Genomic DNA, 20,584 nt, shown 5'->3' on the forward strand with positions numbered 1-20,584 from the left:
AACTGACGCGGTTAGAATTTGTTTATGGTAATCCCCCGGATTAAAATCCCGAATTCGATGAATATTTAAAATCCTATCGAAAACTAGGAACTGTAACTCAGCGGACGTCGCGGGGGAGACGGCCATTACTCCGTTCCGCCAATAACTCAGTCGGGACAGCACATTAGACATTCTATTTAAGCGCGGTAGCCGGACCTCGGTCGCCTGCAAGACGAATTGACCGGTTTTTGCTGAAGCTTGGCAAATGGGAATGGCGGACAAATTGGAGGAATCACCTTTATTGTGCCTTTATCATGATACGTTACTGTACCATTGAAGATACAAAGGAAAATATGTTACTTTCACAAGTAGTTATGGTTGTGATTTTAGTGCCCTTTACGCACATAGGTGCCCATTACGCACGGTAGGCGGACCTCGCTCGCCTGCAAGGCGGTTTTTGCTGAAACTTGGCAAATGGGAATGGTGGAGAAATTGAAGGAATCACCTTTATCAAGACGTTAGAGACATAGAAATACGATACTAAATTCTAAGGGCCCTATCACTCGGCGACTTTTTGTAGTGATGCAGTAACGTAACTATCGCGTATTTGCTTTGATACGGTCGCGAATCGCGACGCTTAAGGCGCGATTACGTCGCTACAAAAAGTCGCCGTGTGTTAGTTCCCTAAAAAGCTTCGTACACATCTAACGCTTTGTATTTGGGTCCCTTTACGCACATAATAGTGTGTCAATAACAACCCAAATGTTTAAGGCCCAGTAGTCCCTAAAATTAGCAGGTCGATGTCTGTCAGTACGAATATCGACGTTAAGAATATTAAAATAACATTCATATCAGCGTGCCTTGTACAGTGGCGGTTACGCGCTCGCCGCGTGCCTTGATAATAGAAAATAGGAGTAAAAACCTTTTGTTTTTAGTATTACACAAATCAAATATATCAAATCGTTTACGTTAGGTTTCGACACATATACATTTTTTTTTTCTAGAAAGTGTGTAATTTAGCAATAAAATGATTTAATTATGAAAAACAGCGTTATAACAGTCATCTTTGAGATATTTTTCTATCAAGCAGAATTTTTCAAATTGTGTACTGATATACTTTTGCGTATAGGATATTTTCTCAATTTTAAAACGGTACTTATTTTATACTTAAATAATGACATTTCCTTTACGTTATTTAAAAAACCCATTTTACGTAGTTGCAACAACCACATCGCCTTAATTGCTTTTGGTTTCGTCAAGGTCCATTCCCGGGATGACGGTACTGCGCGGTTCAGGAATGAACAAAAGCCGATGTCAACAGTTGTTACTTGTCACACGTAGATGTCATATCACCCAATGGGGTAAAAATTGGGTAAAATGGTTCCAATGGAACCATTTTCTTAGTAAACTTATGTTTCTTTAGCATCGTATTTCGATGCCGCCATGTTTTCAGCATTTGAAGGTGCAAATAGACGAAGCCACAGGGTCCCCCGTATTGAATTGAACAAGTCGTATACAGTTATAGCCGCATTCGAACAAAACCACACCGAACACAACTGGAGCGCAATGAATTGATTAAATTTATTAATATACGGGAATTAATATTTATTTTGACGGCGACAAACGAGTACTGGGAATTAAATGTTTACTCCAGTTATAATTGAGTTCACATTTGTACAACAGTATCAAATAAATCAACCGTGTAATGAGAATATCATGTATCCGCTATATAGTATACTTACTCCAATACACGGTAAACGATAGCGTGGATTAACCCGTCAAGCCCCATAAGCTCACCGCCTACCAGTGAGCGAGACACAATAGAATAACAATGGATTTCCAAGAATCCACGATCGAAGGATTAAAATAAGAAGGCTGTATAGTGTATAGCCCGCGCCCAGTTTTGAGATCGTTCGACGAAACTGGAGGTACAAACTACAATCGGCGTACAATATCTACCACTAACGTGACACCGCCTGATGATGGATAACATCTCTGTATCGCACTCCTTAGCCCACCGAAGAAACACCTAAAAGTCGAACACTGCGCTTTCCTCTTCCAATTTGCTGAGTGACCTTAAAGTTGTGCGTAGCCTCTGCTTATTCGATTGAATTTCAAATCACCCAATGTTAAGTATCCTTACTGTGCTGGCTTCGACACTATATATTTGCCAATTCAATAAAGGCCAAAGAAAACAACTTTTGTTGGGCACAAGAATCACAAAGAGCCAATACATAAATGACGTGGAATGGCCGTATTCATAATTCATTAATTTCGTCCCCAAAAATGTTCCCTGTCTGAATCGATGTCGCCACAGTGACGCGCGCCGCACCGAGTGATGAATGTCGCTGATTCGGCTGAAGCCATTATGATTTATCATCTGGTTTCGTTTTCAAAACCGACGCTCAATTTATCGCCTATACCGTGAATAATGAGCGCGAGGCTTGGTTACATGACTTATAATCACATTTTGGACGCGTATCGTGTCATTTTATCGAGAGAAATTTATAAGGGGTGTTATAAGTTTGACGTGTCTGTCTGTCTGTCTGTTCGTCTGTGTGTGTATCTGTCTGTGGCATCGTAGCGTCCAAACGGGTGGACCGATTTTGATCTAGTTTTTTTTGTTTGAAAGCTGAAATGATCGAGAGTGTTCTTAGCTATAATTCATCATCATCAGCCTGCTCAGTGCTGGACAATCAGGGTTTATCTGGTTCATGAAAGGCCGTTAGCAACTTGTAGTCGTTTGATGGTTTTTATATTTCATTCTAGTAGTGAATTAACAATATACGTATACACATATTAATAATGGAAAGTTGACCTGGTGTTGTAGCATCACCTGGTAATCAATAGGATATCCAACTCCTCGCCAACTTAGAGCAGAGGTTTCGTGTTTGGGCTCATTTTGATTGCGACAACCAGTAAGAAGTAGATAAACAGTAAATATTTACATGCTGCTACTGCAGCATCACCTGGATTCTATAGGAACCGAGCTTCGAATGAACCCAAAGTGGAGGTTTCATGTTTGGGCTCATATTAACGGCCTCATCGAAAAGGACATCGATAAATGGTAATCATGAGAATATGATTCTGTTTATAGGAATTAATATTCTGCACTATAACCAACACAAGTTTAAAAAGTATGAAATAAAATTAAATTAAGAAATTTAAAAAACCCCCGCCAAACAACTTTAAAAAGTAATGAAATAATATTTACTGCCTTCAAGTTCAAATAATTCCTAACTTGTGTAAAGTAATATTTTAGTCCATAATTGTTGTCAAGGTGTGTCGGGGGACCGCTAATGTAGATGTTTGATTTCACATAACAAGTTTAAGGATCAATTCACAGCGAACTGAATCGAGATAATCAGCGACTTGGCGGTTGTAGGTTGTAGTTTACTTAGCGGTCCCCCGACACACCGTGACAACAATTATGGACTAAAATATTACTTTACACAAGTTAGGAATTATTTGAACTTGAAGGCAGAAAATATTATTTCATTACTTTGTAAAGTTGTTTGGCGGGGGTTTTTTAAATTTCTTATTGCAGATCGCGTTGTGCAAGCGTGACCTTATCAAAACTAATGCACCCCAGGTGGCTCATTGGAGGTAATGTGTGAGGAAGTGGAAGAGAATGACAAGATACTTTATATGTAATGCAAAACAACTTTAAACAGAAGTTGACTGATGTTTCTTTTTATGGCGAGTACTTAGGTACTGAAGGCCAAAGTCTAAAGTTTGGGCTTGCTATTTATATACGGAAGTCTGATGACTGACTCGGGAAATATTGTCTTCCCATATACGTTATATATTATTTACGGATCTATCTACGAAAAAACGTTGTTTATAGGGACAGACAGCGGAAAGTGACTTTGTTTTATACCATGTACCATCAAAGAAATTGATTCATAAATCATAGGCAGATGACGGACTTACGTGTTTCAGTCGCGTTTTGTCAAACCCAGCCGATTAAATATTGACATAATCAGAACAATTGACGTAGATCCATCTACTGCCTATGAATCAATTTCTTCGATGGTACATAGTGATTGATATGTACCTATGTTTTCCATAAAATCTTACCGAATATCACGTTAGGAGTTAGGACACAAACCCCATGGGCGACCAGACGTTACGAGCGAGCGCATCACTTCGAGCAAGCCCAAATCTAATTTCGCCGTTCTACTACACTCGCAAAATCAATATCAACTAGCTTGAGCGTCATAATTTGTAGTTTCCGAATATCCTGGACGCAAATTTGATAAATCAATAGCAAACGGCTCGTCTTGCGCAATGACCAGAGGTAAATTTGTTATTTTATTAATACCGGAGCCAGCTGGGGCCGTTGGACAGCGAGAAGTATTGGAAACATTTTATGCAAACCATCAATACTCCGAGCTCGATATTTCATTTGAGAAATGGCGAGCAGGCCGATTACCTGATTAAAAGTAATCGGCTTAATAGATATCTATAATATCTGGAGTTTGTCGAGTTGGACGGCTTCGTGGTCCAGTAATTTATGCTTGGCTGTTAACGCAGAGACGAAGCCACGACGGGTTCCCGCGTTATTATTATTGCGGTTTCTGAAAATCTGAAAAATTTTAAACTCGTTTTGATTGGTAAAAACTTAAAACCTCAAAAGTATAAAGTTTGTTTTACGATTAAGATAATGTTATTTGGCAATTTGACTGGATCGAATAGAAAACGAAGCTGCATTAATGTTGTATTTATCGGGTATATAGAATCGGGTGCTGCACTCGGCTTTTGATGTTTCGCGTTACATATTCTGACACTGATTAGTTTACACCGTGCTCTGTATTATGCAGGTGCAAATATCGCGTCATTAGGTTTAACTCACACTGGGCAAAGAGAGTAGACAGAACTATAAACATGGGATAGAGTCGAAACGACGCGTCATGTTTTTCGACAAAATATATTCATCTTTATTATTATACTATTTAAGTACTTTCTGCGATAAAAATATGGAAGTGTCGAAGAGTTAATAATAATACGTGGGAGAGCCATGCTTCGGCACGAATGGGCCGGCTCGACCGGATAAATACCACGTTCTCACAGAAAACCGGCGTGAAACAGCGCTTGCGCTGTGTTTCGCCGAGTGAGTGAGTTTACCGGAGGCCCAATCCCCTAACCCCTACCCTATTCCCTTCCCTACCTTCAACTATTCCCTTCCCTTCCCTACCCTCCCCTATTACCCTATTCCCTCTTAAAAGGCCGGCAACGCACTTGCAGCTCTTCTGATGCTGCGAGTGTCCATGGGCGACGGAAGTTGCTTTCCATCAGGTGACCCGTTTGCTCGTTTGCCCCCTTATTTCATAAAAAAAATAAAAAAAAAATAGAACAATAGAGATGAAAGCTGTAGGCAAACAACACGACAAAGAGAATATAATCACTACGTTTCAACACGACGCGACGCTTTGACTCTGCCCCAGTGTGAGTTGAGCCTAAAGTAATTTGAGTATTGAATAAATTAATTTCAGGCGTCCAATGTGGGTTGGACGCGATGCGGACATAATATGATACGCCATATTGTGCGATGAACATGAATATTCCATCAGAAAACCTTGGGCCTGCAAAGGGATACATGCATAAGGCTTAAGCTCTTCTAATACGCACGCCTCCGTGGTCCAGTGGTTTACAGCTGCGTAGCTCTTCATTCGGAGGTCATGGGTCCGATTCCCGCGTTGGAAACATGTTGTTTCCAAGTTTGGTTAGGACAATGCAGGCTGATCACCTGATTGTCTGACAAGTAAGATGATCCATGCGTCGGATGGGCATGTAAAAAGTAGGTCCTGTGCCTGATCTCTCGCCAGTCGTGTTGGTCGACCCACTGAGTTATGAGAGTAAAAGAATAGAAATTGCTCTTGTGTACTGCGCACACCCTTGGGCACTATAAAATCACTCCTGCGTTACTGGTCTGGTTTCAATGAAGCCGGCCAGCGGCACCAAAACCGGTGTGGGAGTTAAATACGCACTCTTACTATCGCCTACGAAAATCTGTGGGGTTGGTTTCCGTTGTTTGTGGTCAATGATGTTAATATGGCCGGCTCACAATATTCCAATACAGTGATCCAATCCAGCGTTGGATTGATTCTGGATAATGTAAACGGGTACGGGACTGGAATGCACTGTTACTTTGTGGTCGACGATGTTACTTGACAGTCAGTCAGTTTTTTGACGCCCTGTAATCCGGATTCTACTATTTTATTCTTCGTACTTTTTAGGGTTCCGTGCCCAAAGGGTAAAAATGGGACCCAATTACTGAGACTTCGATGTCTTGAGATGCAGCCTGGAGACAGACTGTCTGTTTGTCTGCAGGCTGTATCTCAAGAACCGCTATAGCTACACTTCTTAGACTTAGTATTTATGTTGTCGCTTTAAAACATAATTTTAATATTTATGGAGGGCTAATAGGAATTGTAGACAACAAACGTGATTTTTTGGCTTTTTTACTTGTAATAAAAATAGGTGGCTACTTGAAATATTTATTTAATCCTTAATTATATTTGTACTTACTTTAAAATTAAATAAAAATAAAATAAATATTTGTAATAAGAGGCTCTCATACAAAAAATCCAATTTTCCACCTACTTTCGCTCTATAACGGTACGGAAACCTTCGCGCGCGAGTCAGACTCGCACTTGGCCGTTTTTATTTGGATTTAGTCTACTTACAAAACAAACACGTCAAACGACTGATTTTTTAAGTTTTGAGTAAAATCTGGTAAAATTCATTACCAGAGTAAACAGAATCACACAGAACTAACGAGTAGGCCGACTCAGAAGAGATCTCGAAATTTATACGTTTGACGTAGATGTCATAACCATAACGGCCGGCGCACGCCGTAAGTGCGTTACTCAGCAATGTGAAACCATAAAGTATAATATACATAGCGGAATAGAGAAACAAAGGCCTGGGCAAGCGAGATGTCACTATCAGTAACACTAGCTGCGTGGTAAAAAGAGACGTGTGATACATGACAGCAGAACCAATTTTTTTTCATCTTTTTGACGTCCAGTTGGCATTTAGCGGCACGTTGACAATTTAATCTCAGAAAGATGCTTGTGTATGACTGTATTTACGTAAACATATTTTTACACACAGACGTAAATCAATTTCGGTTTCGTTTGACAGCTCGAGATTGTTGCTCTATTCCGCTAGGTATATTAACTTTAGTGTGAAACATGTTGAAAGTGACACTTTACGTCCAACTCGCGTATAGTAGCCCGCTTGTTTGAAGTCGAGATTCTCCTTAGTTCTGTCTACTTTGCCATTACGCAAGAAAAATTAAATATGAAATTTGTGTCCCAGTTTGTAAACTCTCATGAGTCATGAGTAGACATCAGATTATATGCATTTGCATACTTGCATATGCAAATGCATATACTTATATGCATATATGCACTTTTTAGGCGATAGTGCATATTCTGGCAATTTTGCGTTGATAGTGCATATTTCGGTGGTTTTATGCCCTCGTAGTCTCCAAACTAGCTATCATGACACACACTAAGGCCACAAAACACAGGTACGATAGATCAAAACACTTAAAATATGTGTCTCCATCCCCACTTAAAAAATGCAATAGGTACAATATCTTTCTAGACACAAAATTTTTCTTTGTAGTTGGCAACATTAGTAAAAAATTTGAATAAAGTAGTTACCGATTTATTAAACTTCCATGGGCATTAAGATTGCAATCGGAAATTGTTGATAGAAAATTATTATTGGTGCTGTATAAAAAACGAAAAATCCAGGATTTGATGAAATTATAAAAAAATTGACGCTTTTATTAACGGCACCACCGGAAAGATCTTCAAAAAATAATAAATTTTAATAATAAGTGACTTTTGATTGTGCATACTTTGTGCATATTTCGGCCATTTATCGTGCATACTTGCATGCATATTTTGGCACTTTGATCGTGCATATAATCCGATGTCTAGTCATGAGTCATGAGAGAATATTATTTGAACGCATAAAATATGTACGTAATCACTTACACCCTTGTTTTCCCTTTTTGTGTTTTTTCCCTCTCTCAAAAGGCTACTTAGCTTACTATATCCATGTCCGTACTAATATTATTATAAATTCGAAAGTGTGTCTATCTGTCTGTCTGTTACCTCTTCGCGCTTAAACAGCTGAACTGATTTTGATGAAATTTAGAATTGAGTTATTTCGACTCCCGGAAAAGGATTTAGAATACATTTATTCCGAATAATGTACGGTTCCCGATCAATAAACGAATTTCTGCGACAGGGAGTTGCGACTTGTGGGCATCCACTAGTTGAATATTATAATACTAGACTAGAATTTTACGGAAACCGTACATTTTCCCGCAAAAAATAGCCTCTGTCTCTTCACGTGGTTCTCTCTATATCTGTGCCAAATAACATAAAAATTGCTCCAGTAGTTTGGTAGATAAGCCCTTTCAAATAATTTTTCCCGTTTTTTCCACATTTTTCTCTGTTTCTTCGCTCCGCTCCGCGTTAGGACTAATATCCTAACGCGATAATATATAGCCTACAGCCTTCCTCGATAAATGAGCTATCTAACACTGAAATAATTTTTCAAATCGGACCAGTAGTTCCTGAGTTAGCGTGTACAAACAAACAAACAAACTCTTCCACTTTATGTCCCATACATTAGTATAGATTCAGCTCGAATAAATCGTTCATTTAAAATATTTAGCTGCAAGTTTATTTAGATCATAACTAATTTATTGACTTGTTTATTCAGATCCGTATCCATACCACTATTTTTCGTCGTATTTTCTGGAACAGATCCAGGCATACGAAACTCCCATACTTTATATTCATCCGGTTAGGTAAAGGCATGAAATGCGAACATGTTCTGACAACTTTCATACTAAGTTAAGGCCTTCAAACTTCCGCAAGTACCGCGGGGGAGTCGGCGTATGCGAGGAAAAACAACTCCAATAGAATAGTAATTAAAGTTTGCAATACTCAGTGATACTGATAATTTTATTACTTCAAAGTTCTAGTATCTCTATTAGCTGAAAATTACTTCTAACATTAATATTTTATTTTATTGGTATTTCCGTGGTACCATAAATATTTGCGCAGAACGATTTATAATATTATTTGATTATTTTGAGGTTATAGGTTATAGGTTACTTTTATTCATCTATTTAGTATAACTTAAGAGGATACACCAGGGGCTAGAGAAATGAAAAAAAAGTACGTGTAATATCTATAGCTGTCTCCCTTACCTCAAGCCTATACCCCAGAACGCGATAGAGACAACTGCAGAAAATCATCGATTCGTTGTCCCCTGATTCCTTCTCCAAAACTTAACCGATTTAAGTACTTTTTTCATTAAATATTAAAGAGAGGCTTGAGCTGTGTTCCTATGTTTTATTTTTTTTGTATAATCTAGCCAAATCTGTTTTCTGGTTGTTTGAACACAGCGGAAAATCTGGCCATTTTTTTGGGTTTTTGAACGTTCATATCTTATTTAATAATTAAATTATGAAAAAAAAGAAAACATAGGGACATTGTATTGGTGGCCGTAGATATTCAGGAAAAAAAATATAACTCTACAAGCATTATCCAGGGAGGAAACAGGGGACAACGTTTGTATGGAAAAAAGGGCGGTGTGGACTCCTCTTAACATACCACTGACGGTTGGCAACCTTATTCAGAACGAGTCTGAAAAAAATTGCTAAACTTCAATATATTCGACCATAATTTGTGCATTTGGTGTCATAATAGAAACTACCATTATTTTAAGGCATGTATTTAAATCAATATCTATATATTCCCTTTTCTCGATCAAAATATTTGAAAGTTTCACCAAAAATACTGACTTGCACACTAATTATGCACCCTAAATAATGCGAATTCAGCATACTATTTAAAGTTATTTGCGAAACTGCTTTACTGAACGAATAACTATTATTAAAATAGTATATCTAACAATTCCTTAGTTCAACAAACATACTACAACTTTTTAAAGGAAAACCATGACCTAAATTACTTTTAGGAACATCATTTATTCTAAATAAAACCCAATTTAATCTGTTATGTTCATATAATTAATAGAACACATAAAAATCATCAAGTGCTAATTTAACATGGACTAAACTTTGGCATAGTGAATGGTAACTCAGTTTATAAACAATAATAATAAACAATCGGCGAAGAGCGAGTCGGATTCGCGCACAAAGGATTCCTTACCGATATATTGCAAAATAATTAAGCCTCCGGCTTTGGAATTGCACTCTAGGGGTTGACAAGCTACTAAAGAAAAAAAAAAGAAAAAAACAACTGGCTTCAATTATGAGTCGACGGAGCCCCGCTACGCGGGGTTCCTACTTCTGGGTGGTTCACAAAAAATAACCACGATGGCTGGATCAAGTCATATTGGGCCGACATTGCTATTAATTATTTAAGAATCTTTAATAAATTTATTAACCCATACAATTACAATACAGTAGTGAATTTTGATAATTTTTCTTAATTTTTAATTTTTATCAAGAAATCTTGAATTATATAGTTTTGGAATGATAAAATCTTTCACCATATCTCATCATAATTACCAAAAATCTCTGTCGCTAACACAGAAATAGATCAAGATATATCTGTGGTCGCTAAAGAGTAAAGAGCGAGCGCAAAGGAGTGAGTGCGGCGTTAGATGAGGAGGCCCCAACATGTTTTTCAGTAAAACAGAGAAACAAAAAGAAAATAAAGTTAGGTTAAAAATATTTTAGTTGCACGATTTGTCAATTTGTAGACTTGTTTTGATAATAGAAATTCATTTTATTGTGGTGCACCTTTCGATATCGTTTTTAGAAATTCCGTTGTAAGATTGTCCAATTATTATTTAGAGTGCAAGTTAGTATTTTTGATAAACAATTTAAATTTTAGTTTTACAAATAATATATCCGATGTATGAACCATATTTTTGGTGTGAATTCGGTTATAAAGGTCGTCTCGTTTTGTATGATGTTTAAGTTTTTTTTGAAGGACATGTTCAGTTAATCAATTGTTTTTTTTTGATCAGCATTAGTTTTTCCGGTATGCATTCAGTTCATTAGCGGAGTTAAGGTAGTGTGCTGAAAAATTATTCTGATGTGCATTTCATAATATCCCTTATTTTAATATTATTTGGATTTTGGTCTATACTCTATACAGTTCTCAATTAAGTTTGAACAAATGCCAATATAGGGTTATTTCTAACTAAAAATTGAAACCGACTTTCAAGTGGAAATAATAACATTACTTGTTCTTCAATGCACTAAAATCAAATAAATCTTACTCTTGATAGTGCTTTTTACATAATTCTCCTAAGCCTCACTATTTCAGTACACAATCTTCATTATTCTGAAGTCGGTTAAAAATAGGTCATAATCATAAGTCTTAACCATAAAGTTAATATACCTAACGGAATAGAGCAACAATCTCGAGCTGTCAAACGAAACCGAAATTGGTTTCATCAGTGTGTAAAAATATGTGTACGTATACACTTACACAAACATGATTGAACATGATTTATATGAGATTAAATTGTCAACGTGCGGCACGTGCCGACTGGACGTCAAAATAACGAGTGCTGCTGTCATGAGTCACACGTCTCTTTTTACCACGCAGTGTTACTGATAGTGACATCTCTCTTGCTCAGGCCTTTGTTTCTCTATTCCGCTAGGTATATTAACTTTATGGTCGTAACTCATAACTCATAGTACGCTGAAGTGATAGAGTTCAAAATGGCGCGTTCGACACGGGCGCCAGCATCGAGTGTCACGCTCGTTAAATCGCATCAGACTTAACGAACTAAAATAAAAAATTCCACCCACTCATTACCGAATTAAAGGAATTCCTTTTGACCGTTCCAATTCAATTTCCATAATATCTAAATTCAATTTATTGGAAACGAGTAAGGTGCAAATATTTTTACAGTCCGCTCGACGCCAAAACTCATTTGTATAAATGAATTTTTGGATCATTTCACAACATCTGATCCATTAGATAACCTTATCCGTGCTAGTCAATTTGCATTTAGTAATTTCGACGGCAAAGTTAGAAATCAATAATATAAGGGATTTGTGATGATTTTATGTGTCATTTGGCGATGGGTCCCGTTTGATCCCATACAATTGGTTCGAAATTATCTTATGTAACTTGACTACCTGTTAAGCGAGTAGAAATAGATATAAAAATTTGTGAATTTTAACATTTTTATTTTTTAAATTTAAAAACAATAGAGGTCGCCTAGTGGTCAAAATTCGACCATAAATAATAATTTAAATTAATGGTTTGGACGCTATTAAGATTCCACTGTCAAAATATTGACTATATTTAAAATCATGGCTAATTCATATACCTGAAACTATAATAATAATAATAATAATAGCTCCCAAACCGGTTTCGGTGACGGTGGCCGGTTTCATTGAAACCAGGCCAGCTAAGCAGGAATAATTTTATAGTGCCCAAGTGTGTGCGCAGTACACAAGAGCACTCTCTGTTCCTTTCAAAATCAAAATCAAAATCAAAAATATTTTTATTCGGAGTAATTTTTTTACAAAAACTTTACCGAACGTCGATACTACGGTGCCTACCACCGGTTCGGGAACTAACCCGGCGAGAAGAACCGGCGTAAGAAACTCGCACGGGGCCATCTTTTACTAAAAAGATGGAAAATTACAATTTAAAACATATACAGTACAACACGGTCACATTAACCTGACGCACCACTGGAATGTATATGCAAGCTTCGTAATGACGTCATCACCATGCGTCTAGTTAATTTGACTGTGTTATATAACAATATTATCACTAAGAGCTATTTACAATAGGAATTATGAAAAATATTCTAGTAGCCTATAAGAACCACCCTATTCCCAAGGTGTGTTGTCGTCGATGAAATCATTGATTTTATAATAAGCTTTAGTACACAAACGTTCTTTTACTACATTTTTAAATTTATTGATAGAGAGATTTTGAACGTTTTCTGGGATTCTATTGTACAGGCGTATACACTGGCCTTTAAAAGATTTGCTGACTTTGCCAAGTCTGATCACTGGTATTTCTAATTTGTTCTTATTTCTAGTGTTAAAACAATGATTGTCGCTTTTCTTTTTGAAATTATTTAAGTTCTTTCTTACATACAGTACGTTATCCAAGACATATTGAGATGCGACGGTCAGAATATTTATTTCCTTAAACTTTTCTCTTAAGGATTCACTCTCATAACCCAGTGGGACGGAAGACCGACACGACTGGCGAGAGATCAGGCGCAGGACCGACTTTTTCCATGCCCATCCGACGCATGGATCATCTTACTTGTCAGACAATCAGGTGATCAGCCTGCATCGTCCTAACCAAACTTGGAAATAACATGTTTCCAACGCGGGAATCGAACCCACGACCTCCGAGCCAAGAGCCGCGCTCTATACCACTAGACCACGGAGGCGTGATGAAACTATGATAAGGTTATAGTTCACACCTATTACTATTAATAACGGTCAAATTTCAAATTTCAAATTTTTTATTTGCAACGGTCATTAATTAATTTTTACAAGATTGCTGAAAGTATTTTTTTTGTCAAGGAACAGATTTTTTATACGTGGGAGAGCCATGCTTCGGCACGAATGGGCCGGCTCGACCGGAGAAATACCACGTTCTCACAGAAAACCGGCGTGAAACAGCGCTTGCGCTGTGTTTCACCGAGTGAGTGAGTTTACCGGAGGCCCAATCCCCTAGTCCCTACCCTATTCTCTTCCCTACCCTCCCCTATTCCCTTCCCATCCCTACCCTCCCCTATTACCCTATTCCCTCTTAAAAGGCCGGCAACGCACCTGCAGCTCTTCTGATGCTGCGAGTGTCCATGGGCGACGGAAGTTGCTTTCCATCAGGTGACCCGTTTGCTCGTTTGCCCCGCTATTTCATAAAAAAAAAAAAATTCGCTGTAGAATACAATGACTCATAATATTAGGCCATATACCGAATACGACTTGCCGACACAATCAAGAAGAAACAAACGTACGAGTCGGCAGAAAAATAAGCAGCATTTACATGGATCGTATAAAAACTTGGCGATATGTGGGAGCGAACGAGGCAACATTTTATCCAGGAGAATTAGGTCGCTCCCGTGGGGGCAATACGGATGTATACACTGTTACATCGATAGGTCATATCAGGTTTCAAAGACGTCTGATTGATGTCTCCTACACAGGTTACTACGTATTAATTAACCCTGTGTGAGTACCATTACAGTGCAGTGTAGAGAAACTGTCCACGTACAGTATAAGTACGTAAAGTATAACAGAAACTGAACCATGCAGGTATTCGTCATTGAGATTTAAATATACTCATCATTACCGGAGTTCTCGACAAATGACACCATCTCTACATGTTATACTATCTTTCTCTTTATACGTGAATTCAATGTTTGGAATCGAAAAACTAATTACTTTATTTGCGTCGTGTAGTTGCTATGCCAGGAAAACAAGCAAAAACCCACCCCTTGGAATTTTGCCAATCTTGAATGAGACACTTTTTTAGTAGTAGGAAGTTGTACTAGGGTCTAGGAGTAATAGCAGGGACGTAGGCAGATCGTAGAGTTGTATTGTCAACTAGACTTGACATAACCCGACCAAATAACAGGTCCGTCATTTGAATATGATTGAATTTCTCTGATTGTACCACTTTTACTGCTACTACTACTACTAAAGAAAGTGTCTGCTTCATGCTTGGCATAATTCCATGGTTCACTGCTGCTGCACTTGCGGTGATGCCGAAATCGGCAAGAAGAGCGGGGCTTTGCCGCGTGTAGCGCTGAAGAACGGCATGGAGGGGTTTAGTCGGTAAACCTCCGGCATACTCAACCGGAGGGGAGTGGGAGAGGGAATGTATTTCCCATCCTCAGAAAAAAAATACGCGTGGCACTCGGGGACTGCCGCGGTAAAGCGATTGCAGATTGCTTTGTCTTATACGATTCTATAGACTAGTCGCACGCATACAAACACGTTAAACGATGCACGGTAACGCCGTTGCAGGGGGTGTTAGGTTTTTTACGGAATTTTTTGATTCGGTCACCACGCTCAAAGCCCCGCGATAAAAGCTATGCGATAGCCGTGCACGTCCATGCTGTACAGGTAGTAGTCGTAGCCTGCCCGTATTTTTGGTCAGTACTCAAGATGCATCTCGGTCTCAAGACACGGTTTAGGCTCTGTGATTGGTTGGCTGTCAAAATTTGAACCAATCACAGAGCCGAACCGCGTCTTGAGAGTTGAGACCGGGTCGCTTCTTTAATACTGACCAAAAATACGGGCATTAGTAGCAAGTAGTAGAAAGTAGTAGTGGTAGCCGGTAGGTAATAGTTTGACTGACCTGCCTGCGCCCTCATGTCGCGTGAGACGACGGCACCATGCGCGTTGTGCGCGCGGCAGCGGTACGCGGCGGCGTGCACGTCCGCGCGGTACTGCGGCGCGGCGAACGGCCGAAACACCAGTGTGCCGTTGTCCAGGACATGCCTGTGAATTGTGAATTATAAAAAAATATAAATAAAGATAATATAATCGTAATCATGCTATAGAGGGGATGGATGATTTGTCTCATGGTTTTTCGCCTGGATAAGTCGTGAACCCTACGGGCGTCCCCCTTTGCCAGGCATATTACAAAAAATGCTTAACATTTTACCTCACTATGCAATTATTTCTTTGGAGTAAAAATATTTTGAGGCGTTTTAGTGTAAAGATAAAATTTTAGAAATGGTTCATGGACCATGATATTGTTACTAATCAGCTACGAAATACCAGTATATTTATTTATTTATTTAAAAACTTTTTGCACGTTGTAGTACAAAGGCGGGCTTAATGCCTTGTGGCATTTTCTTCCAGCCAAACCTTAGGGTGTTGCAGAGATAGTGAGGTAGATGCAAACATTTAGAGGACAGAGGGATTAAAACATCTTATAATTAGTATAGTACTTGACTAAATCAAAAATAATAATTGTTGAACATTTGACACGACTTAACCTAGATTTTTTGCTCGACGATCTAACGAGATCTCCTGAAAACTGCAATCAATTTCATTTTGCAATTATAATGTCCATAACTTATCTCCTTTGTCAGTTTTAATTCAAAACAGATAATCAGATTTGTATCTGGACTGCAGGCGCAGGGCGAGGACAAGAGCTCGCGAGGCTAATTGAAAATCAATTTCAATCGGGAAAAATTCCCGGAGACGTTTCTTTTTTTCCCTCCCTCCTCCCCTCCGGCCCCGACATGATCGTTTAATGATAATTGCCTCCGACGTCGTCGCTTCCATATTGCGTCTGCTGAGCCTACTTTCTTTACGTAAACAACGTCGGGAATGACTATTAGTAAAGCATATTATAATTGATGCGTTTGTCGAGCCTCTGGCGTAAAAGGCGTAGGTTATAAATTACGCCTTTCGCTGATTTTATTTACAAAGCGATACCGATATGATTACTTAACTTTACTACTCGCGATTTAGACATTTTGACGTTGTGAAAAACTATTAACACAATAACATATTTTTATAACAGCGTGTAACATAGTACACTACAACATGTCAAGAAATAAACGTCTCTTTTGTTATAATTTGTAAAAAAAAAATTGACAACAAAATATGTTATCTAACGTTATATAACTGCTATGTTCCGTACCTTAAGAGGATTCCACACCGCCGTTTTTCCATACAAACGTTGTCCCCTGTTTCCTCCCTGGATAATGCCGGTAGAGATATGATTTTTTTCCTGAATATCTATGGCCACTATTAGCATGTCCCTATGTTTTCTTTTTTTCCATAATTTTATTAATAAAAAAGATAAGAACGTCCAAAAACCCAAAAAATGGCCAGATTTTCCTCTGTGTTCAAACACCCATAAAACAAAACTGGCTAAAATATACAAAAAAAATAAAACATAGGAACACAGCTCAAGCCTTGCTTTAATTCTCAATGAAAAAAGTACTTAAATCGGTTAAGTTTTGGAGAAGGAATCAGCGGACAACGAATCGAAGATTTTCTGTTCTTTTATTAGAACTTTTGTCGTGTTGTCTTTATCGCGCTCTGCGGTGGGAGACTTGAGATTGGTGAGACAGCAATACATTTTCAAATACCTATTTTCAATTTCTCTTGCCCCTGGTGTATCCTCTTAAGGATTCGTAGTGATTAAACTTCCTTATTTGTATGTATGGACTCTACATTCCTGTTTCATTCCAAATAGACCCAAATCCCGTAGTATTATTTTATACGCCGCTTTCTACATTACAAATTAATTAGCGTTACAGTATTTTAAAAACATGGGAAAAATATTATGAGTGATGCAGTTGCATACGTGGAACTCCACCGAGCGTTGCACTGGCGCGCAGAATAATAAAACTTCGTACATTACATATTCCTAATTAATCATGATTCAAAGTTCTGAAACTAGGACTCCATGTCGGGTTATTGCTGTGATCTTCGACCTTGCGATGATTGTCAAAGTTTGTAGGACTCGTTAACCAAATAGGTCTGAAGTTTGATAGTGAATCGATTAGCTATGTTCTTGACCTTTTGGATCTTAAACACTGTTAGCTCAGACAAAGCGGGTTCTAGAATTTTCCTTGAGGACTAACTCAAAGGATCTGACATATCTTCGGTATTTCTTCAGAAAGACATGAAATCAAGCCTGAGAAGTAAGCGCACCTTTGTGAGTAAGCGCACGCCAGTCTAGCCGTGTCTCTTTGCAAAGTGAGTGCGAAGTCAGTGCTTCTGAAGGAATATGTAATGCTCTAGCCTCATAGGAAAACTATTTATCTTCACTCATAACTGGAAGGTAAAATAAATTGTTGCGATAATAAATTATGTATAATAAGTAGCTACGATAGCCTTCCTAAGTGTCTAAACACACTAGGCCGATGTTACGCGGCGTAAATTACGCATTATTACGTCAACGCATACAAAATACGGACGGAACGCGACGGAATAGTGTGTTATCGGTAATTTAAAATACATTGCGGGCGTAATCATGAGGAATTTACGCCGCGTAACTTCGGCCTAGTGTGTTTAGACACTTAGAAAGCTATTTAGTATTAGCGTAACTATTCCAGGACCGTTGTATTGTCTGTCATATGATCATATCACATATGAATATACCTACCAGATTGAGACCTTTTTCCTGACAGAGAAAAGCACACCTTGTATACATATACAGATATACGCTTTGTTAATATTTTAATAAGTAAGCGGGAATAATAAAGACAATCATCTTAATTAAATCACCTACACCACGTACCAAACTTTTATAGCAAAAGTTATTTCTGAATTTTAGACTGCGATGTGGGATACGCTCGTACAATTTTGGCTAGAGCCTATTAAAAGCATCATTCTATTTTTCAGGTTGTCAGTCGCAGTGCCGTCATGTATTCGCGTTTCTGTTGCTGAAACTCGTCAGAAACAAAATATTGCTCCTTTGTTTCGTTTTGATTTGAAAACATTTCTATTCCTACTTTGTGTTTGGGGCAAGTAGCCATCCAAGTACTGTTAATATTATGGCGTTAAAACAATTTTTTTAAATGAAATAAGGGGGCAAAAGAGCAAACGGGTCACCTGATGGAAAGCAACTTCCGTCGCCCATGGACACTCGCAGCATCAGAAGAGCTGCAGGTGCGTTGCCGGCCTTTTAAGAGGGAACAGGGCAATAGGGGAGGGTAGGGAAGGGAATAGAGTAGGGGATTGGGCCTCCGGTAAACTAACTCACTCGGCGAAACACAGCGCAAGCGCTGTTTCACGCCGGCTTTCTGTGAGCTGTTTCACGCCGGTTTTATTTCGGAAAAGGTCTACATTATACATACAGTTCTATGTCAACGTCAATTTTCTTGCAATTAATTCTGACAGGTTCAGGTAGTCTGTTTACGTATTTTGTTGCTGCGAAGCGAGTGGCTAGGTTTAGGACTAACAGGCCTGAAATAACGAGGGCCCAAACTTTTCATATAAATTTGGCGAGTCGGTTTGCTCATTAAAACATGACAGGAGCTCCCGAGCCGTGAATTGTCTCAAGCTTTATTACTATACTTTGTTATGACCTCATAAATAAAATTTAAACAAAAATATCCTTGAGATGTTCCGATGTAAATTACTTTTTGAGCTGCCATCACACAATCGGTATAATGACTTATTAAGCTGATCTTTTGTATATTTCTTGAAGTATTCAATTTAGCTGTAGGTTACTTTCTTTCTTTAAAACAGAAAATTCTTCTTTATTTTATAAAACAATAGTTTCTTTGTCTTGAACTGTTTAAGTAAAAACAAATTTACAAGTTTTAATTAAAACAATTGTCTTTTTATAAAGAAAATGAAAAAGCACCGAATGTTCATGGCACAGTATAATTTTTCCGTCTATTTTTCAAATGTAATGGAAAGTGAAAATTAAAATGTGAGTAATCTATTTCATACGAAATTATTTTCTTTGGAACAAAACATTTTACGTTAAAATGTTTTTCTTTGTAATGCCTTGTATAAATGCGAACGTTGCTGGATTTTTATTAAATTTTGTATACATATACATTATACAGAAATAAAAATGTCTCCCTTTAGTTCACAATTCAACGTGATGTGACGACGAGAAGCATTATTAAAATGCCATTAAAATTTGGAATATGCAGCCCAAAACCGCAAGCAGCAAGTCAATTAATTCAATGTGAACATTCTATTGTAGTAAATAAAGTACAGATTTAAATGGTTCATTTGAGAACGCATCGTATTCACGCGTCACGTTGAAATGTTAACTGACCCTAACTTTACGTATCAGAGAGATTCGTAAAGATCACTTTTAGTTCAGAGTCTACAGACAACAAATGGAGTGAATTCGGGAGCAGCAGTTAGTTAATTAATAAGCGTACAAAATTACGAGTACCTCTTTTAATGGAATTAATCATATCAGATTAAAAGTTATGTCAGGAAGACATTGAAAAGGGTCAGAAGTTTGTTTTGTCTGATAAGTGTTAAGTAACACCAGGGGCGTAGGGCTGCGCGACCGGATTGAAGAGGCCGCCATATTTTACCAAAGTTGCAGTAAGTTATATTATACCTACATCCTACCCATAAGTATATATTATAATTGATTGTACTATCGGCTCTTGGTGGAAATTCATGTTGAAGACTAATAAAAAACAATTTTTCAAGCACCTTTTCCACTTTTTTTTAAAGAAATTATATATATTTTCACGAAATACACGACCGACCGATTATGTATATCTAATTATCTACCCCCTAAATACTGAAAATGAATGATAATATCTATACCTGGTACAATGGTATGTCACTTATGTCCTTGCTATCATGAGACTTTTGTAAGGTATCAAACAAGGAAAAACATTGTTTTAACGAGGTTATAATTACAAGTTACGTATAACGTCAGTACACTTAGCGTGGATACTATTATTATTAAATATTAGTCACAAAAAAATCCGCGTGGCTCCGCGTGAAAGCACATTTTCTCCCAAAAAGTACCCTACGTTCTTCTTCGTGTTTTACTCTATATATCTGTAACAAATAACATCAAAATTGGTCTTGTAGTTCATGAGATTAGACGTGTTAAAAGTTTAGAACTATCTCTTAAGCTTT

General features: G+C 37.9%; 1 protein-coding gene across 3 annotated transcripts in view; it reads right to left on the reverse strand.

The window, feature by feature from the left end:
- The window catches only part of LOC121730065 (Down syndrome cell adhesion molecule-like protein Dscam2), a 139,583-nt gene that overhangs the window by 87,799 nt on the left and 31,200 nt on the right, over positions 1-20,584 (reverse strand). For all 3 annotated transcript variants that reach the window (XR_006036067.1, XM_042118864.1, XM_042118865.1), the window contains exon 4: positions 15,345-15,487. Coding sequence is in view for 2 of the 3 variants with exons in the window: in XM_042118864.1 (XP_041974798.1) it covers positions 15,345-15,487 (143 nt within the window). In the remaining variant the exon portion in view is untranslated. The remainder of the gene's footprint in view (positions 1-15,344; positions 15,488-20,584) is intronic.

This window comes from Aricia agestis, chromosome 9 (genome assembly GCF_905147365.1).
Source record: "Aricia agestis chromosome 9, ilAriAges1.1, whole genome shotgun sequence".
Classification (NCBI taxonomy): Eukaryota; Metazoa; Arthropoda; class Insecta; order Lepidoptera; family Lycaenidae; genus Aricia; species Aricia agestis.